The 19,177-nt window shown below is 40.0% G+C and overlaps 1 protein-coding gene across 5 annotated transcripts in view; it reads right to left on the bottom strand.

Moving 5' to 3' along the window:
* Positions 1 to 3,396: 3,396 nt before the first annotated feature.
* The window catches only part of FBXO34 (F-box protein 34), a 70,935-nt gene continuing 55,154 nt past the window's right edge, over positions 3,397 to 19,177 (bottom strand). For 4 of the 5 annotated variants that reach the window (XM_015596110.2, XM_015596108.2, XM_015596106.2 and 1 more), the window contains one exon: positions 3,397 to 6,644. In XM_015596110.2, coding sequence (XP_015451596.1) covers positions 4,490 to 6,634 — 2,145 coding nt within the window. In that variant the 5' untranslated portion in view covers positions 6,635 to 6,644 and the 3' untranslated portion in view covers positions 3,397 to 4,489. Of the gene's footprint in view, positions 6,645 to 14,770; positions 14,880 to 19,177 lie in introns of all 5 variants that reach the window. The other variant, XM_006920158.3, reaches the window with a different exon arrangement.

The following is a 19,177-nucleotide window of genomic DNA, read 5'->3' on the forward strand; positions in this document are numbered from 1 at the left end:
GAGGTCTGGGTTCTACTCACTGAAGAGTGGATGGGGGCCTTTCAGGAAGAGAAGAACCTCTAACAAAGGGTTGTTGTGGTGTAAGTCTTCCATCTCTGCCCCCAATCCCTTCCCAGCTACCAACTCTAGTGGCTCTGTTCCTCTAAAATAATGCTAAGGTCACACAAACTCTAGAATGGGGGTGATGCCTATCTGTGGTTCTGCTTAAACCAGTTAGGTATAAACACACTGGAAATCACCCAAGGGTACATAACCACAGTGTTTACTCTTCCCATGAGGTTGTGCAAACACCAGCTATGGCCACAAATTTAGGAACAGCGTGCATGTCGATAGAAGGGATTGCGTATTTCCCACACAGGTACTTTCACCACTGCAGAGATTGCAACACTTGCTTGTTTGAACCAAAGGAAAAAGAGATAGAAACTATCAGATTCCCTGAGTGTCAGGCGCTGTGCACAGCAGAGAATGTATTTAAAGGCAGCGTGGTACCTGACAGCTAGATGACATCAGCTCTTATCGTTGCAGTCTGCATTGTACAGCAAGAAGGGTTTGGGTGCAGACTGGCTTTATTCTGCTTTTGTTTTTGAAGCAGGCTGTGGGATGAAGGGGAAGACAAACAGCCAGCCAGACTGCTGAGTGAAGAAGGAATAAAGGCGAAGCCATGGAAAACACCTGGGAATGCCTACGTAATAAAAAGTGCCCAAGGCCGGTCCGAAAAGGTCAGCAGGGAGGACCTGACAAGTTCAAGTTAGAAGGGATGGTTGGACAGAGTCCAGCAAGGGAACTCCTAGACCACATATTACCCTCAGCCCCTAGCCTTCTGCAGTCAGAAAGACCAAAGCAACTTGCCGCCAGGGGAGCCACTGATAACGAGACCAGGTCATAGCAAATGCACAACTGGCAGACAGGTACCCAGCAAAACTCCTAAGGCTGCCATGGAGCAACCCTAACCAGTGCTCCCATGGGATCAGCTGTGGCCAGAGGAAAGGGTCTTCCTAGGTCCCTTATCCACCCCATCCCCACCCCCATCAGTTTTCAATCCTAGATAAAAAATTACAGTACAGCCCAGAGCAGTTAAGAGCCTGCCAACAACTTCGCCTTGAGATGGTCACTAGAGAGGCACATTTTATGCAGCGTGTACTACGTATGAAGCACTGAGGGGACACATAAACAATCCGCCCTCTCTGAGCCCAGATTCAAAAAGATAAGGTAGATACGTGCAGGGTGCCACAGAATGTGCCTCCTGAGCACAGCAGCCATCGATGTGCTAAGGCAGAGTATGTGGTCAATTTTGAATGATCCTTTCACATGGCATTTTTAAACCAAATTCATTTCAACAAGGCCTTTTTAAAATTTTTTAATCTTAGCCCTTTTTCCTTTTCCAATTCATCCTTTCTTTGGATATCTCATCCACTGGGCAGGGGACAAAGCCCAATTGCCCAAGATAGGAGAAGCTCTGTCTGATTCTTCCAGATTTATCTAGTTCTGTTTTTTCTTTCAAATGGTGTGAGGGGTAGGAGATAAAAACTAGGCCAAGCCTATCAGAGCCTCTGAGCAAAAGCTAAAGGGAAGTTTTCTTTATTGGGGGGTGGGGGACCAGGGGTGGGAGGGATGGTTAGGATCCTGGTGCCCACACGTTTCCTCTCACAAGTCTAAGATTCTGCAGCAACGCAGGAAGGCAGGTAATGTCTATTGTTGCAGAAAATAAAAAAGTGGGCTGGTTTGCCCAGCTTGGCACTAGGGGGCTCTGAAGCACAGCATCTTTCTCCTAAGGGGAAAGCTGCACTTGTCTAGACCAAGAAAGGGGTACCCTATGATGCCACTTGCTAAAATCCTCTACTGTTCACAGAGAGAGTACTGAGAACTGGGGCCTGCCACATAGTTCAAAAGGGAGAACTGCATGCTAAGATGGACTTGGCACTCTTACTGTGTCCTCTAATCTTGGTCAGTTCAGCCCCTCAGAGTCACAGCTTTGTGTCCCAGGTGAAAACCAGATCAGCAATGCCTGACTTGGGAAAACCAACCAAGAGCAATGCCTGACTTGGGAAAACCAACCAACAGCCAATAACAATGATAGCTACCATTTACTGGGCACTGAACCGCACACCAATCTGTGCCATATGCGCCTATCTCCTTTAACCCTAAATTAGTAATCATAACTCACTAGGAAAGAACACTGAGATCGACAGTTTAGAGCAAACCACGGGAGAAAGACAAGCACTGGAAAAGCATTTCCTTCACAAGTTATATGTAACTTCTTAAGTTATTGTCTAATCACTATGTTGTATACCTAAATAATACTGCATGTCAACTGTATTTGAAATTTTTTTAAAAAAGCATTTCCAACATATCTCAGCAAGGGCAAGTCATTAGGACATTGATACACCTTGAAGGAAAAGCAAGCTGTTAGCCTCTCCTCGGTCCTGTGTCAGTGAGCGCGCGGGGCTCCAGCCTGTCAGAGGTATCATTACCATGGGTCTGAAGGGGGCAGACCTGACAGCATCAAGAAACACTTTTCAGTTTCAGTACCCATTTTTCAGGGAGGAGCAGCTACTGCCTGGAGACGGGCACAAGAAGCTGGGTGGATATGTTTGGAAGCTGCTCTGTGGCCACTCACAGCCTCTGCCTCAGGTGAATGTGGGTCCACCTGGCTCCACTGCTGCCCCACTCTGCTTGGCCAACCTGGCCAAAGCCTACTCAGCCTTTACATCTTTGTCCTTCACGATCATCACCGCATAACCCTCACTCACCTCCTTCCCCATCTGAAATGTCCCCCTCTCCTGAAACATTTACCAGAGCCCAGATCTCATACAGGTAGCAAGGTTTTTTGGTGAGTACTTGATTCCAAACCACCTAGTTTTCTAGGATGCAGTATTTCCCAGCTCCACCAAGCAGTACACGACCACGGGACTGAATATATCCCCAATGACTTCTGAACAATAAACTAATTATTCCAGGACAAGTTGTAAGAATGTCCTACATCAGGGGTCCCCAATCCCTGGGCCGCAGACCAGTACCAGTCCGTGGCCTGTAAAGAACCAGGCTGCATAGCAGGAAGTGAGCAGCTAGTGAGCAAGCGAAACTTCATCTGTATTTGCAGCCATGCCCCAGCGCTAGCATCACTGCCTCAGCTCCACCTCAGATCATCAGGCAATAGATTCTCATAGGAGCACCGGTCCCTGGTGCCAACAAGGTTGGGGACCACTGTCCTAGATAATACCTCCTCCAACGGGATATACAGTGGGTGTTGGGCAGATGACAAACTCAAGCTAAAGGACTGTAAAACTGTAAGCTCATAATGTTAAGATGTTAAGATGCCTCAAAAAGTTTTTAACTCTTACAACTCAATTTACATCATTATTTCAAAAAAGGAGGAAAAACTCTGCAAAACTCAGGTCTCATTTAAGATGCAAGTTTTTATTGAAATTAAAAAAAAAATGTAACCAGACAGAAATAAAGTAGACAAAAATGTTATAATCTGACTATATAATATTCTCTCATTCTTGGTGGATCACTAAAATATAACAAAGGATTGTTCTCTATGCTAATTTTAAAGTTGTCCAGTTAAACCATTATTTGGTATTTTTTCAACAGGTTAACCTCAACTATTTAGAGTTTCTTCTCAGAAACATTCATATATTATACAGGAAACATTCATAGTTTATTTGGGAAACATTCATATTTTATACAGGATGTACAAATTTGAGACAATAAAAAACACACAACTATAGCCGCAACACTATCCTAGCTGCATTGTGGTGATTATGTTGTTCAGTCAGCTGTCCACTATATACAACTGGATTTTAACTGTGTTATTTACAGAGGGGCCAAAAGCACTCATCTAAGGTAAAGGCGCTCGGGTTTAATGTGCACTTTCACAGCCCTATGAAAACACAACCATTATATACACTGTAAACACCACAGGGCATGAAATCCATCTCCAACCACAAACATCAATCTCACAGAATCAAGCATACAAAGTCTAAGGTAAGGTGCCTGACTTTTCCTTCGTAAGCATACTTTTCATCCAAGAGTGCTGCTATTCTTTTCGTAGGACACTACTCACTTATTGCAAATATGGTGCCAGTGCTCGAAACATTTCTGGAACCCTTTTTTGGGGACTGCCTGCACGGTCTGCAATGAACTCTTCTGAATGTCCTTGATGGAGGCAAGTCTTCATTCTCTGAGAAATGGATTTGATTTCGGAAAACAGACATAATTATTCACAGCCAAGTGAATGAAACTGTGGGCTACCACCCTGGATCAAATGTGAGGCGCCACTATAAAATGATGAGACCAATTTTCTTGTACAGCTTGTAAATTAACAGAAAAAAAAAAAAAAAAAAAAAGCCTGAGCAATGGCAATCCTGACAGAGTAAGTACAGACTCTCCTAGAGACATGGCTCTGAGGGGCAACACTCACTTGCACGGTATATCTAGGTGGTATTTTGCAGTTTTAAAAATCATTTTGTCGCCTCTCACACAGACTTCAGTATTCCTCTTCAGTTTCGGTCCCTTTTGCTTTCTTATGGATTGCCCGATTAAAGCTGTGGCAAGCAGGGACCCAGTGATTGTCATGAAGCCCCAGTTTACAGCCAGGGAAGCCCTTCTGAGACCGATGGCAGCACATCCAGTATCCTGGCCCATAGGGTAATGCCTGGCAATAGGGTTTGGGGTGCCACCGGCACAGGGACACATCCCCTTTCACATATTTTTTCTTGCACTGCTTGCAAGGATCCTCTCTATAGCGTGGATCTCGAACCCAGCGAGAATCTGCTGGCCTGATGTTATAGTATTCAATGATAAACTTAAAATAGCAGCAGGTACATTTAAGAGCCACTAAACTCTTGGTGGGAAGTAACCTGAAGATTTTCACCATAATGTGGTGGGGTAGGAAAGCCATGTACTGCTGAGGCTCCAAAAGCTGCTGGATTTTAAACCTGGTCTCCAGAAAGTCATGAGACACCTGCTTCTTCCAACTGGATGCCTCGAGCACCGGTGATGTATTTTCCACAAGAGAGGCTGGTGGGACAAATGAATCAGCTGAAACATTTTTTTCCTCAGCTGCACTGCCACCTTCAGCAGCATCTTCAAGCTGGCTGGCTTTGGAAGACTCTTTTGTTGCACTTTCATTCGACTGGGGACAGTCCGACTGATGCTCACCAGGTGGCAAAAAAAACAACATCCCTGGAAGTGGGTCTTCAGTGGACTTTAAACCAGAAGGCTGGTCTTTCTCTACCTTGGATACAGTGATACTAATGCACACAGATTCTCTTCTTCTCTGATCAGGATTTTGGCTAGTAAGTGGCACAAGCTCTCTATTCACACAATCAACAGCATCTGTGGGCAACTCAATGGCTTGGGGACAGGTATGAGGAGGAACAGGTGACTCAACAAGTTCCTCTGTCATTTCCACATCATATCCATTGCTGTTTTTCACAGCAGTTTGCTGATCTGGCTCTAATGCTACACTGTCCATATGGAAACTCACACCTGCTGGCAATGAGGGGCAGCCCCGAGGAGCACCATCCCAGGCCTGGTCTCCCTTCAGAGAACAATGGTCAGCTCTTGAGGAGCCACAGTCCACAGACACAGAACCCGCAAGATTCACCTGAGTGTCGGGTGCCTCCAAGGTGCCTTTGATTGTTTTGCCTTCATCTGCCTGAGTGCCATTTGCAAGCAACACCCGGCCTACATTTCGACGGAAGCTGTTATTCCTCGAGAGGCTCCCAGGCTCACGATGGCTCTGCCGCTTGAGGCACTCGGATTCCAGCCTGGCTACCATGTCAAGGACACGGACTGGCTCACTCTGTGGTTCACCGACCTCAGGATTTCCCCTTTCTGTGGGTTCTTCACAAGCTCCTGGGGAAGAGAAGGGCTCGGAGGCTGGGGGCACACTTCTGGATTGCCCAGAAAACCTCACCATGGCAGGTGAGTTAGTGCAATTTTTTGCACAGCTGGCTAGCAGAGCACTGGCTCTTTGCTCGAGGAAAGCAACCATCTGTACGACCGAGAGAGGTCTCCCAGCATAGACGCCGTCCCCACTGTCACTCACATAATGCACAGAACAGTGCTCAATGCCACACGCAAAAGGCTCAGGCTGGTAGCACCTGCTGTTGTTGACTTCCCTCATCCTTTCTAACTGTATCTTAGCTTTTTTAAGATCCCCTGATTTTTTCCTTCTTTTAGTAGCTCTCCCATCAATATCCCAGGAGCTTTTTATTTTCATAGATCCTATCCTATTGCTACACTGGTGGGCTGCAAAGAATGCAATTTTCTCCTTGGTATTTCCCGGTTTCACCACAGCCCAGATATCAAGCGGCCCTTCCCCTTCTTCGCCCTGGTGGATTGTTGCAGATGGTGCATTCTTCTTGGTTTTAACATTCAAGCTGCTCTCTACAGGACTCTTCCCACTCATACTGCACAGAACATTTGGAGAAAGGATCCCAAAAGGCTTTCGAGATGACGCTTTACCAGGAGAGGTGGAAGGAAAGACACCTGGTTTCATGTAGCTAGCTCTGCATTTTTCATCATTTATAGCCTCTTGGTGGCTCATAGGAGTTCTCAGAGTTTCCGTGCTGATTTCCAGAGGTCGTGCTTTCTTCTGGAGTTTCCAATATGGCTTTAGGTGCATAACAGAGGCTCTACAGAAAAGAAATACATATTTGATTACAACAGTGATTTTGTTTTTAGGCAAGTTTTTTTCTAACTTACACTCAGATGGTTCTAGCAAGTAACGAACATTTTCTAGCAGATCACTAAGTCTTCAACTCTCATTTCAGCGTGCTTTTAATGTACAGATTGAGAATAACAGCAGCAAAATAACCACTTTCTGTGGTATACAGGCCAGAAAACAAATTGGTGAATTTCAGACTCAGTGAACAGATTAAGAGAACTTCGGAAAACTGACGTTAGTCAACATTCTATTCATAAAATTAGCACTTTAAATGTAAAGAAATTTGAACTTACCGAAAATATCCCAGTAAGAAAGGAAAACAGAAAAGGAACTCGTCCAGAATTCCTAGTAGATTATTTCTAAGTCATCACAACTAATATTTCATTGGTTGCAAAAGTCTATCAAAATTGTTATATTGCTTTCTAAGCTATTTCTATACTGTTGAATATTTAGATGTTTCTAATTTTTCACTTGTTTGCTTATGTGCTTTGCCCACCTAATAGTCTTGATTTTCTAAATCTATTTGTATAAGCTCTGACTAATTTTTCTGCAAATATTGTAAATCAAATCTAGAACCCACAATCTTTATTAATTCTAAAAAACACTTTATAAACTAATTCACTGAAACAGTGCGTTGTTTTCTCCCCTGACCTGGGGTAGAGATGGGAGCCATTTTAAAACTCAGACGAAAAGATGACATGAGGATATCTGTGTCCTAGTCCTTGTCATATCACTAATTAACCAGACCAGGTGATTCTACCTTGGACAAGTCACTTCCCCTCTGAGTCTGAGTTAAAATGTTAACTGAGGGGTTGGAGTACTAGATTACCTATCTAATGATATCGTCAATTTATACATCAAAATTGCCCATTCCTACACAGAACATTCTGAGAAAGTGTTTTTGTTGAAATTCCTGGTCTCTTACAAAAAACCCCTACAGTCTGAAACGAACACTTGCAGTCTCAGGTTGGTGGAAGTGAGGCAAGAGCCCCACAGGTCTAAGCAGAGTCTTACTCTCACTCATGGGGACACCAGTCTAAGACATACATATTGGGCAACTCAGCATGTTCCTCTCTCATTCACTCTGTAACATTTACTGAGTGTCTGCAATGTGGCAGCTTCTATAGTGACTGCTTTCAGAGATCAGTTTTAATCATCAAATATGAAAGTGATTACCCAGAACGAGTTTACCTTTCACTTCAACTTTTAATTCCTAGAGTCCAGTCTCTTTTAAAGAAGAAATACACATATGAGTATCTTCTAGCTAGGTAAAGAGAAATCTTGCACTTAAGGCTCACGAGGTATCTTTTTTTCAAAGGTATCATTGAAATAGATCAGATTGGTTTGTTTCTGATCTTTAGCAATTTATATCCTAAATCTGTACAGATCTTCCCCTTTTCTGCATTTTAACATTTTTAGTAGTTTCCTATCATTGCATTTTAAAATTTATCTTACAAAAAGAACCACCCAGAATTCTTCAAGGACAAGATGAAGATATATGAAAAAAACAAATCGATGAATAAAAGAAGGACATCTAATGCTATCTCTGTGTCAACAATTTTCTGGTTTTTCATATCCCTTCGACTTCTCTCTAAATTGAACAACTCAAATAAAAGAGGTTGTTGAAAAATCCAATAAATTCTCACATAATGATCTCATTACAGAATGTCTGTGAATAAATTTAAACTTCAGCAATATGTGTGGCATTCTGCATTGCACAGTATGTTCTCTTCGCCTTCCTCCCCCACACATTATTTTAGGTGCTAAAGTGATAGAGACATTAAGAAAAACTAGTGTGATTACAGAAGGCTTTTGTTTGCATTTATTACCCTGTAAAGTCAGCTCAAATGACACATTACTAATAGATAAGGTTTTAGCATGATTAAACAGGATATGATCAGAGAACAGAAGTGAGGGAAGTTAAGGTACAATGGGGAAGAAGAAAGCTAATAAGGTCATTTGATGCAATCAGAGTGAATACTGGAGGTGGGGGGACGATTCTGCGGGCACCCTGAAGGAGGCAGAACATTGAGGCTCACTTCCCAACAGTTTGAAGGCTGCCTAGGATATTAATCTCTCCCCTTCCTTTGCCGGCCTTGAAGGCCCTGAGGCAGAAAACAGAAATGTGCTGGCAAGACTGAGAGTAAGAAACGGCCAAAATATGGGTGCTGGACCACAAGGATATGAGCAGGACAAAAAAATCCATAAAATAAAAACTTTATATCTCTAAGAGATTACACCAAATGATGGCGCTTTCCCACCCCCACCTAACTCCCTCAGACACTGCAGAAAGCTCCAGCCAGGTTTCCATGGTTGCCAAGCTCTTCACCACAATTGTATTTTTAAAGTTCACCATAATAAAGTCCTGCTCTTTTGCAATTAAATAAAATGCAGGGTTATAGCACCTACTTACACATGAGTGTTCCTCAGATGATCAGAAATGTCCTTGTAAAAATTTAAGATCCCTGAGCCCACTGAATCAGGGTTTCTGGGATTGGGTTAGAATCTGTTTTTAACCTTAGATTTAATTTGGAAAGAACTTTAAAGGTCATGTGTTAGATCTGATGTAAGCATGTCAGCGGATTCTGGACTTGGGCTGGGCTGAGGTAGCTGGGCTACCTCAACAGGGGTGAGGTGGGACGGCCCAACAAAAAGCCGGGCTGACTGTCCATACTGAAGCATTCATTCTAACAGCTGGGTAAAGACAGCCCATTTCTTGTTATTCTCTTTAAAGCAGAAAAAAGTTAATGGCCTCTTTATTGCCAAATGTCCTGTTCAACTCCAATTTCTCAGTTTCTTTAATACTGCTTTCTCAGTTCTCATCTCCTCTTCTCTAGCCCTTAAACATCAGTGTTCCTCAGAGTCCTTTGTTTTTCTAGACCATCATTACTCTTAAGCCATATATCGAAGTGATCTCTTGTGGTTTTAACACCCACATACTGATGATTTTCCAGTGGTATATTCTCCCAAACTTCATTTTCTATTTCCTGCCTAGTAGACATACTCACCTGGATGTCAAAAAGAATCTCAAAAATCAACACAACTAGTTAATGATAACATCAAGTACCTAGTCAACCAAGCTAGAAAGTTCAGTCACTTGAGTTCCTTCTCCCTGACCCTCACATTCAATCGCCAAGTCACTAATACGCTCCGTCTTCTTGATCCCTAGCACGACTGCCCTAGTTTAAGCAGCCATCTTATCTTGGCCTCACTGCTGTTAGCTACAGGAAAGCCTACCCTCTTTATCAGTGCAAGGCCAGGTGGGGGAGCCCGCCCTAGTCAGCCTATTAGCTTCACTCCTGCTTTGCCTTACTACTATACTTCATACTTTGGAGCTTGTTCACAGAACCATTACCACAGGGCCAGGTAGATGAAGGCCAATCATATCACTTAAGATACAAATTTTAAGAACCATAAAACTAACACGACAGCTTCAAAATTTTTTCATATTTACTGCCATTTCCTTCTATCCATTTAGTATAAAAAACTGACTTAACACTCTGGGCTGGATATTACTGGTGTAATTATAAATAAGACATAACTGCTGCCTTTAAGGAGACAGAAACGTATATAAAAATTACAATAGAATGAGATGCGTATTATAAGGATAGTACAGGGTGCCGGAAGAGTTGAGGGGACTGGAAGAGGGGTATAGAGAAGGAAGGAGTGTATGAAGGGAGGCGAGGGGACCACCAGCACCAAGTTCAGTCTTGAAGATGCAGAAAAGAGGTCAGAGAAGCCCTGCTTTTCTAAGCTAAGCCCTGAAGGAAGATAAATGAAGTCTTAAAAGATTCAAAAGTAGATGATGCTTTTGGGAAACTGAGGTAGGTGAGAAATAATCAGAGTCCAACCTAAGGCACCATGACTGGAAAGTGACAAGTAAATGGAATAAATAGCAAGAAAGAAGAGGCAGGATTTTAGCTACTAATCATAAATGGAGGTTAAAGGAAAGGAAGGAGTCAAGGATGGATCCTCATCCGGAGGCTTCAGTACTGGCCCGTGAGCCCTTGGGCCTTCTGAGCCGCTCTTCTGCTGCTCGGGCCGCTTCCACGTCTGGAAGTGTTCTGCTGCTTTACTTTCCCTTCTAATGAAGCTATTCCTGTCTGCTGTATTTCAGTGTCTTGCTCAAAAAAGAAAAAGGAAGAAAAAAAATTACGGTTTCAGTACCTTTTAGTGAGATGGTGACAAAGCAGCTGTGCGGATTTGGAGCTGGGGAAGCCGAGGTAAGTTCAGTTTTAAGAAAGGCTGACTGACTGCAAGATAGAGCTATCTAGTAGGCAGACTGACACAGGTCTGGCCAAGAGAATAGGAGGAAAGGGAGAGGAGAGTTGTCAAAGAAACATTTCGATAAGAAAGTTTTCTAAATAGAGATTACAGATGCCTTTTTTCAAAAATTTCACATTGAATATGTTATTCATTATAATCAGAAAAAAAATGTACATAAAAGGAAGGAACAGTTACTTTTAGACCCTTCAGCAAGGTCAAATAAAGAACTGTTTCCAGTTAACTCATGGAGTCCCTGGTGACTCTGCTGTGAGGAACTACAATGGGTGATCGCGGCAGAGCCAGAGCTCATGGTACAGGAGTGACTGGAAGGTGAGAAACTGAACCTCAGCAACTCTTTCATGGAACTTGGCTGTAAAGTCTTTGTATGTATCTGTCACCTTAAATCCTTTCCAGGAATAAGGTGAAATATAACAATGAATCAATTAAAACTTAACTTTCCTCTAGTAGAGGCCAAAATTCTGCTTTTAAATAATTCAATTATTCCTTTTAGACTGTAACTTCTGATTTCAACTCAAAAAAGCTGGAACTCACTTAAACATAGTGTACAATCCTAAAATGAAGCCATGGAAGAGAATTTAACTTTGCTTAGGAAATAAAGTGCTTGGATAAATGCCAAAGTCTAAAGAGTCATACTACTACTACCTGTTGTCTGTGGACGGATAAACTTGATCAATGAGCAATCAAATGACAATATGGGGAAATACAGGGTTTCTCATAGTGCTAATAGGCTTAGTGCTAATAGAAGCCTAACATGAAAGGCAGATGCCTGCTTTCTAACTTGTCACTCCTGGTCTAAGGTACTAAACTTCAAAACAGGTTAGAAGAAAAATTAATGATTAAAAAAAAAACAGGTTAGACAATAAGGCATTTTCTGTTTCTTTCTGCTTCATTAAAGGTACAGGAATGTTTCCAAAAAGGAGTCATCATTTATTAGCATAATAAGAGCTACTCTTTATTTATAAAAAGTCAGAGGAATAAAAATAGAATAGTCCCTGAAAGATACCTTTAGAGGGGAAAAAAGTACACAGTAAATAAGTTCAGTTTCTTTAAAAATGTAAAAGCTTCCAGAGAACATCTTATTACCGCCTTTTTCACTGGACCACTATAGAAGTGATCAGCAACACAAGCAAGTTACTGCACGTATATGTAATGAAATCCTTGTTTTTGCAAATGAAGTAACAGAGCTAAAATGACTTTTGAAGCCCCACAGCTAGAAGTGGTAGATTTAAGATTAGAATCAGGTAAGTGTCTCCTAGATCTATACTGTCCTTGCTACCAAAAAAAAAAAAGCAAGCATATAAAATCCTAGGTTCAATTATGACACAAATAAATTTAAATAATTCTGATAGCATCTATTCAAAGAGCTTTCATCTTACAAACTGAATTAATTTTTCCTAAGTGCCACATATAACTTCAATACAAAACTGTGATGAATCATAGCAGATATATCATATTACATAGGAAGCCATGCTAATATAAAAGCATGTAAAAACTGCTTTCATGGCTATTAAAGTGGAAAAGTACCAAGATCAGGAGTGTGTGAATACAGTAGAGGCACTAGAAAAGACATCTCTCCATAAGCCTCTAAACATGGATAGGATGCATCTAACTCTCACAGAGCGCCTTAACAAAACGCCTTAACGAAACAATAAACTCTAAATCAGAAAAGATGGTATTTCTCAAACTGAACTCCCAAATATTGGGAAATGACTTTTTTCAGGGAAGGAGTTGACTTTTTTTTTTTTTTTTTTTAAAGGAACATTCTCTAAGGCTATTTCATGAGAACTTTGAAGTTTGCCTCAGGAGGGTTGGATGGTTAGTAGTGCACACTTTGATGGAAAAATCCTTTATTGTCTATTAATAGTGAGTAATAAACACAGAAAATAGTCTTTGGAAACATGCACACATGGTTTTCAAGAACTCACTGCTCACAGCTTTTTCATCATTCTTAGAATTCACAATGGTATTTAAGTACAGCACACACCTACTTTACGGTTATCTGTAATACAGATTCGATATCATGATTAAAGACCAAATAAAGCTAACGTCTAGAAAATAAAGGTTATGATAAGCTTGATGGGGCAACAAAATATATAAAATATAATATAAAGGAATATTACAAATTAGGAATGGTAGCCATTACTTTGCTCTTTCATTGTGATCACAACAGACGAGACACCTACCACAGTTAAACAGTATTGCAAAATAGTGAATTACTGACATTATGTTAGTTTACATGGGTCCCCCCCTCCCCTCTTTTCTTGGAGAAGGGAGGAAAGGGGAGGACCTGGAAGAGAAAGAACACTTGTTCAGGCTATTTTGAATTATTAAATAACAGCTGGGGATAGACACAAGTTGAAGTATTTAATTTTTTAAAAATTATCATGTTTGTTATCTAAGGTAATCCAGTGAACGGTAGTTCACAGATCTGTCCTATTGCTCCTGTAACATAAAACAAATACAAAACTCTAGCATATCACAATTTATTGCTACCTAAGCTGATGAGACATCTACAGTTTGGTAGCCCCAACTAGAATAAACATCAAAATCCAAATGAAACCCAATAAAGTATAGTTCCATGAAAATCGTTAATATGTTTGAGATGTATATTGAGCATTATTACCAAGTAAATTCTGCCTCCACAGATTTTGAGATATTCAGCATTCCTATTAAAAATGCTTATTTTTCCTATCCTAATGTTTCTTACAGAAAACAAAGGAAAAGAAAACCTCTACCCTTTCATATAGTGAACTGTTACTTCCTTGAATTAGCTGATGCTTTTCTCCTACTTTGAAACAAATCATTTTTCCACATATATTTTATATAAATTTATATATTTTTAAGGCAACAGCAATTTTTGACATCACTTGCACATGCATTACTTTCAAAGAACTGGTCAGAGCTTTAATTTATGCTCTGATAAATTGAAGGATGTAACTTACAATGTAAGTAACTCGGGCAGAGGGATGTCACCTCTCCTAGGAAATAAACGGTAAAGATTCTAATACTAGCCATGAACGCAGTTCAAAAATCCATTAGGTGCCAAATAAAGTTTGATGTGAAAAATAAGAGAACAGCTACTAATTCTAGTGTGTAAATGCAGCACTACACTTTGTTTGTCTACCAGCATCACACGCCCCCTGAGTTGGGTGCCTCAATCTTGAGCCAAGTACCTAACACAGCCAGCTGGGCACAGGCTGGCACATTAGCACCATTATAGGTAACTGAATTTTAAAATGGCTTATCTCTAAGGAAAAAAAGAGGTAAAAAGTCAAAATTGAGTGTAACAAATACTAAGGCACCAGGGAACACAGTTTGCCTGCAGTATCAATGCAGACAAAAGAGCTATCAAGTTAAGACTTTTGTCAGCAATCCTGGGTGGGGGTGGAAGGAAATGAGGAGATTGCTTCAGAAATAGGACTCATGGTATTTACCTGAGAAATACAGCCTAAGCCACAGTCCTGACTGGGTCCAGCTGTTTAGTAATTACTGTCTCTTCTACCACATTCTTCTCGGATCTGTTGAACCAAGACTGCAGTGGCAGCCCATGCACTAGCTGGTACACTTTAAGAACGACCATTTGTAAACAAATGAGGTTTATGGTCAACAGAAAACTAAAAAAAGGTGCTGCTTCGGGGCCTATTTTTAGAGCTGACCAAAGCCAATTTAAATATCGGAGTTAAAAATTAGTATTTCCAAGGGGTAAATGTGAGAAATCTAATAGTATAGTAAACCAATCATTAGGCACCGAGAAGACTAAACTGTCAAGTTACTAGACAAAAAAATTACATACAGGGGTTTACGTACTTGTCTTATCTCTCATATAAAACTACTCCTTGAGTACACAGAAGGTCTGTTTTCATCTTTGTACCCCACAGCCATCTCACTCTGCAGAATTCAACTAAATCTGGAATTCCTAAAGACAAATATAAAAAGTATGGTTATAAAGGTATAAAGAACTCTCCATTCAGGGTAAACTTTTGGGCCTTTAGAATGAGTTTTGTATAAATACAGAATCTGAAAGGAAGTCATGGGGCTAAAACAGCCCTTTTAAGTCCTATTCCCTGGAAATTCCTGGACATATTTACTTAACACGATTATAATCACCTTGTACATACAATGTTCTACTTTTTTACAAGCATTTTCCATGTTATTACAGACCCATCAACTGTAAACATGTTGCTGCCAGAATTTATTAAATCATTCTTTCCAAACCTGGACATTATAACGTAACATCTTCATGAATTTAAAGGTTACATCCTTAGAAGTTTCCCAGAAGTGGAATTCCTGAGTCACAGTGTGAATATTTTTATGACTGGATATATCTTGCCCAACCCCTCTCCAATGGGGTAGTGCTAATTTATACTGCTACAGCAAGAAAATCATGCCAGTTACGGCAAAAGTTTTGTTGTTTAGAAAGAACGGTTTTTATACCTCAGGAAAGAAAACAATGTTAGACAGAGATAAAAGATACAAAAAGTGAGACTAGCTAGTTTCTACACTAGACTAATAATTGCTTTAACAGCTCTATAATCTTTACTATGTGCTAGGCACTGTTTTAAGCTCACAGTCTCCCCTAACACTTAAGAAGTGCATAATCTGTCTCCAATTGTAGGTGAAGAAACCAAAGCAGAGGGAAACTAAGGAACTTGCCAAGATCACGCAGCAAGCACAGCAAGGAGCCTGGACACACATGTGGTCAGGAGCCAAAGGCCATGCTCTTACCTACCACACCATGCAATAACGAAGGGACAGATGATGGAATGGGATGCTCCTTAGCAAGCTTATTCTCAATATCATAAATGAAGACTCAGAAGTTTAACTGTGGAAGGAAGGAAAATTTGAGCTATGGGTTCACTTTTGGATGCCTTAAATGTTACTTAAAATTAACCTAGTTGTTTATCAAATATTTAACATCCTGCTAAGTGTCAGGCATTGTGTCAGACCCTGTGACTTCAGCATGAACAAAACTGATGGAATATCTGCCCTCTGGCAAACTTTAGAAACATACATTCATCCCCCTTGGCCTTTCATTTGTTTCTAAATCTAAGTTTCCAATGTAGTGAATCAGTTACCTATAGAAGCACACCGTTAAAAACAATCAAATTTTACTTTTGGCAGAGAAACATCAAAAATTGAATATATAGGCATACCTAGTTTTATTGGACTTAGCTTTATTACGTTTCACAGATGTTGTGTTTTTCCACAAATTGAAGACAAGCCCCCGCCCCCTACCAGCAAAAAGATTACAGTTTGCTTTACTGTGATGCTCTGCTTTATCGCAGTGGTCTGGAACCGAACCCGCAACGTCGCAGCAGTGTGCGTGGACAATCTGAAAGACTTGGACTATGAAGCAGATATTAACAGATTTTGAAGGATTGGAACCAACATTATCTGACAAAGAACAACTTCATCTAACTAATGATAAAAATTTTTAAGTGGAAAAAAAAGGAAAGAAAAAAGAGGGTCTGGAAAAAAGAAAACTGACAGTCTGGAAGAGGCGCAAGGACAGAGGACATTATCAGAGAATAAGGAGGACTGGACTGACTGCACAGCACACACACAGAGCTTGTAACAGACCTATTTATAAAAATTAGTTTCATTGAGTGAAAAATGCTAGAGAATAGAAGAGAATGACATTAAAATATAACCACAAGCAAGTGAGAAACACTAAAATGATAAACAAATCAATAAAGAATAAGACAAATAAAAATAGGAATTAATATTAATATATCTAGACTTCCTAGATCCCACCATCTCTTTCAGGTACAAGACTGTGTGAAGCTATATACAACATTGCAGCATTTCTCCAAAAATGCACTACAGCAGAGAAAAAGTTAAATTACCTTGCTATACTTTTTATTGTCACTCAACTGCTACTTCATCATGAGTATGTAATTTGGCTAGGGCTGCCATACAAAATATCACAGACTGGACTGACTTGAAAAACAGAGAAGTTATTTCTCATAATTCTGGAGGCTAGAAGTCCAAGATGTAGGTGTCATTAAGTGTGTTTTTTTCTGAGGCCTTGCCTTTCTCCTTAGCTTGCAGATGGCTACCTTCTCGCTTGGTCTTTCCTCTGTTCACGCATGCCCCTTATGTTTACCTTTTGTGTTCAAATTTCCTCTTTTTTTAAGGACACCAAGTTAGATTAGATTAGGGCTCACCCTCCTCTCAAAAATTCAGTCACATTCCAAGGTACTGAGGATTAGGGCTTTGACATGTGAAGGGGGGAGGGACCAATGATTCAGCCCATAACAATGGTGATATATAACAAGAACGCTCAGGTTAAAGTTTGATGTTTTAAGATCACATAAAAGAAAAATAAAGCTATTTTGATTTGATCTCTATATAACCCAAGTTGGCTCAAGAGAACACTTCAAATGATTCAAGAGCTCACTGCTCTAATAATAATAAACAGCTGGACAATCTTCTAACTTTCTGCAAAATATGTCTGGAAGGGTAAAAAAATTTATCATTCCTATTAATTAAAATCTCATTTGAAAGCAAATGGGCCTCTCCTGACATATCTACAAGGTCTGGCATTATCATTTCAGGAGGTTCACAAACTACCTCCCTAAAGTTCATCAGGATCCATGGACTCAGGTTAAAGAACTGACTGACCTAACAGATCATTTATTGTTTAAATTAAAAACTTAGTATCCAAAAATGAAACAAAATACTTGAAAATGGGATTACCTTGAAAAATACAGGATATGTGATAACCATGTTTACATTTAGTTACTTTCCAAAAGACTGGAAGTAGCTAATTATCAACCAAATAATATCAGAATAAATTTTAATCCTACCAGGCAACACGAAAGATGGGGAGAAAATAAATATTATTTCAGAAAATCTAAACTAAGAAAACTTACTGTAATTCAGCACAAAATCTTAGACTAAAAAGAGAAAATAGCAATAGGTAGAAATACTAGCAGGTTTCTTGTTTACTGAAAGAAGATCCATTATTTTCTACATACCAAACTAAAAGCCAACAAAAATAAAGTCATGCTGTTAAATTTTAAAACCTGGCTAGTATTCTACTCTCTCTACTCAAAGGTAGTCTCTGACTTTCCTCAAAAAGCAGCTCTGGATAGTTGGGCAAAAGAAAAACAGAATTCCACTAGTCCACCTAGGGAATTCTGTGGATAATTTCACTAAGATGTAAGCTCCCAAGGACAGGGACCCTTGTCTACCTGGTTTACCACTGTTGCCCTAGTCCCTCACTCAAAAAATGTTTGTTGAATCTGAATGAATGATGTATTCTAGATGAGACAGCCTGAATCTGGAAAACAGGGTAAGAATGTAATAATCTCTATTGTACAAGGACCTCAATTGGGTCACTCTAGCCTTGTGTTGGATCCAACAAGCTATTAGCAGCAAGATGAAGCCCCAGAAAACAAAACTGCTATTCATTAAAGAGATTTATTATATCATTATTTTCTAGAGAGTTACCTAAATAACTTGCTGAAGAGCCATCTGGCAAACTGCTGAAAAACTTAAAATTTTATTTCCTGATCTATCACTTTAATTTCCCTTCTATGTCCATTTACACGATCAAAAGTCCAAGTTCATCTGGATAGCAGACTCAAAATCCCCCAAAGAAAAGTGAAAATCAGGTTTATTCCACTGCAGATGTATCTGAAGATTAAATTCAACCATATTTAATTAGCTTTGAGTCTGCTCACCTCAAGAGCACTGAGCTGGAACAAGATCTGAAGAGAGTACAGGAGAAAGGCAGTAAGAATATATGAGGGGAAAGAAGTTAATTACCTGGTCACTTTAAGATTTACTCAAGAAAAGCTCCCCTATTAACTCTTCCACAGACACTTATTGAGCTTCACTGAGCTGATCAAACTCTAGGCTTTAGAACACTTTCTAGTGCACCTGCTTCAGCTACCTGTTCTAAATGAAATACCATTGAGGTGATTGGGTTTTTTTTTCTAAACAAATTCTTTCCAGAAACAAACATACTGTCATATTATAAGTATCAACAGAGGACTATTTAGAAGGTCCTCAAAGATACCAAGTAGGAGCCAGACCTCTATGGATAATACCCAAATGTAAAATGCAAAATTTATTAAATGGGACTTACTGTAAACCAGGAAACTGAACAAAATCAGATTATCTTCCAAGCCTTCCTTCTATAATTTTACCAAAAAAAAAAAAAAAAAAAAAAAAAAAAAAAAAAAAAAACAGAGTTTAAAAAACAGA

Source organism: Pteropus alecto, unplaced genomic scaffold (genome assembly GCF_000325575.1).
Source record: "Pteropus alecto unplaced genomic scaffold, ASM32557v1 scaffold86, whole genome shotgun sequence".
Lineage (NCBI taxonomy): Eukaryota > Metazoa > Chordata > Mammalia > Chiroptera > Pteropodidae > Pteropus > Pteropus alecto.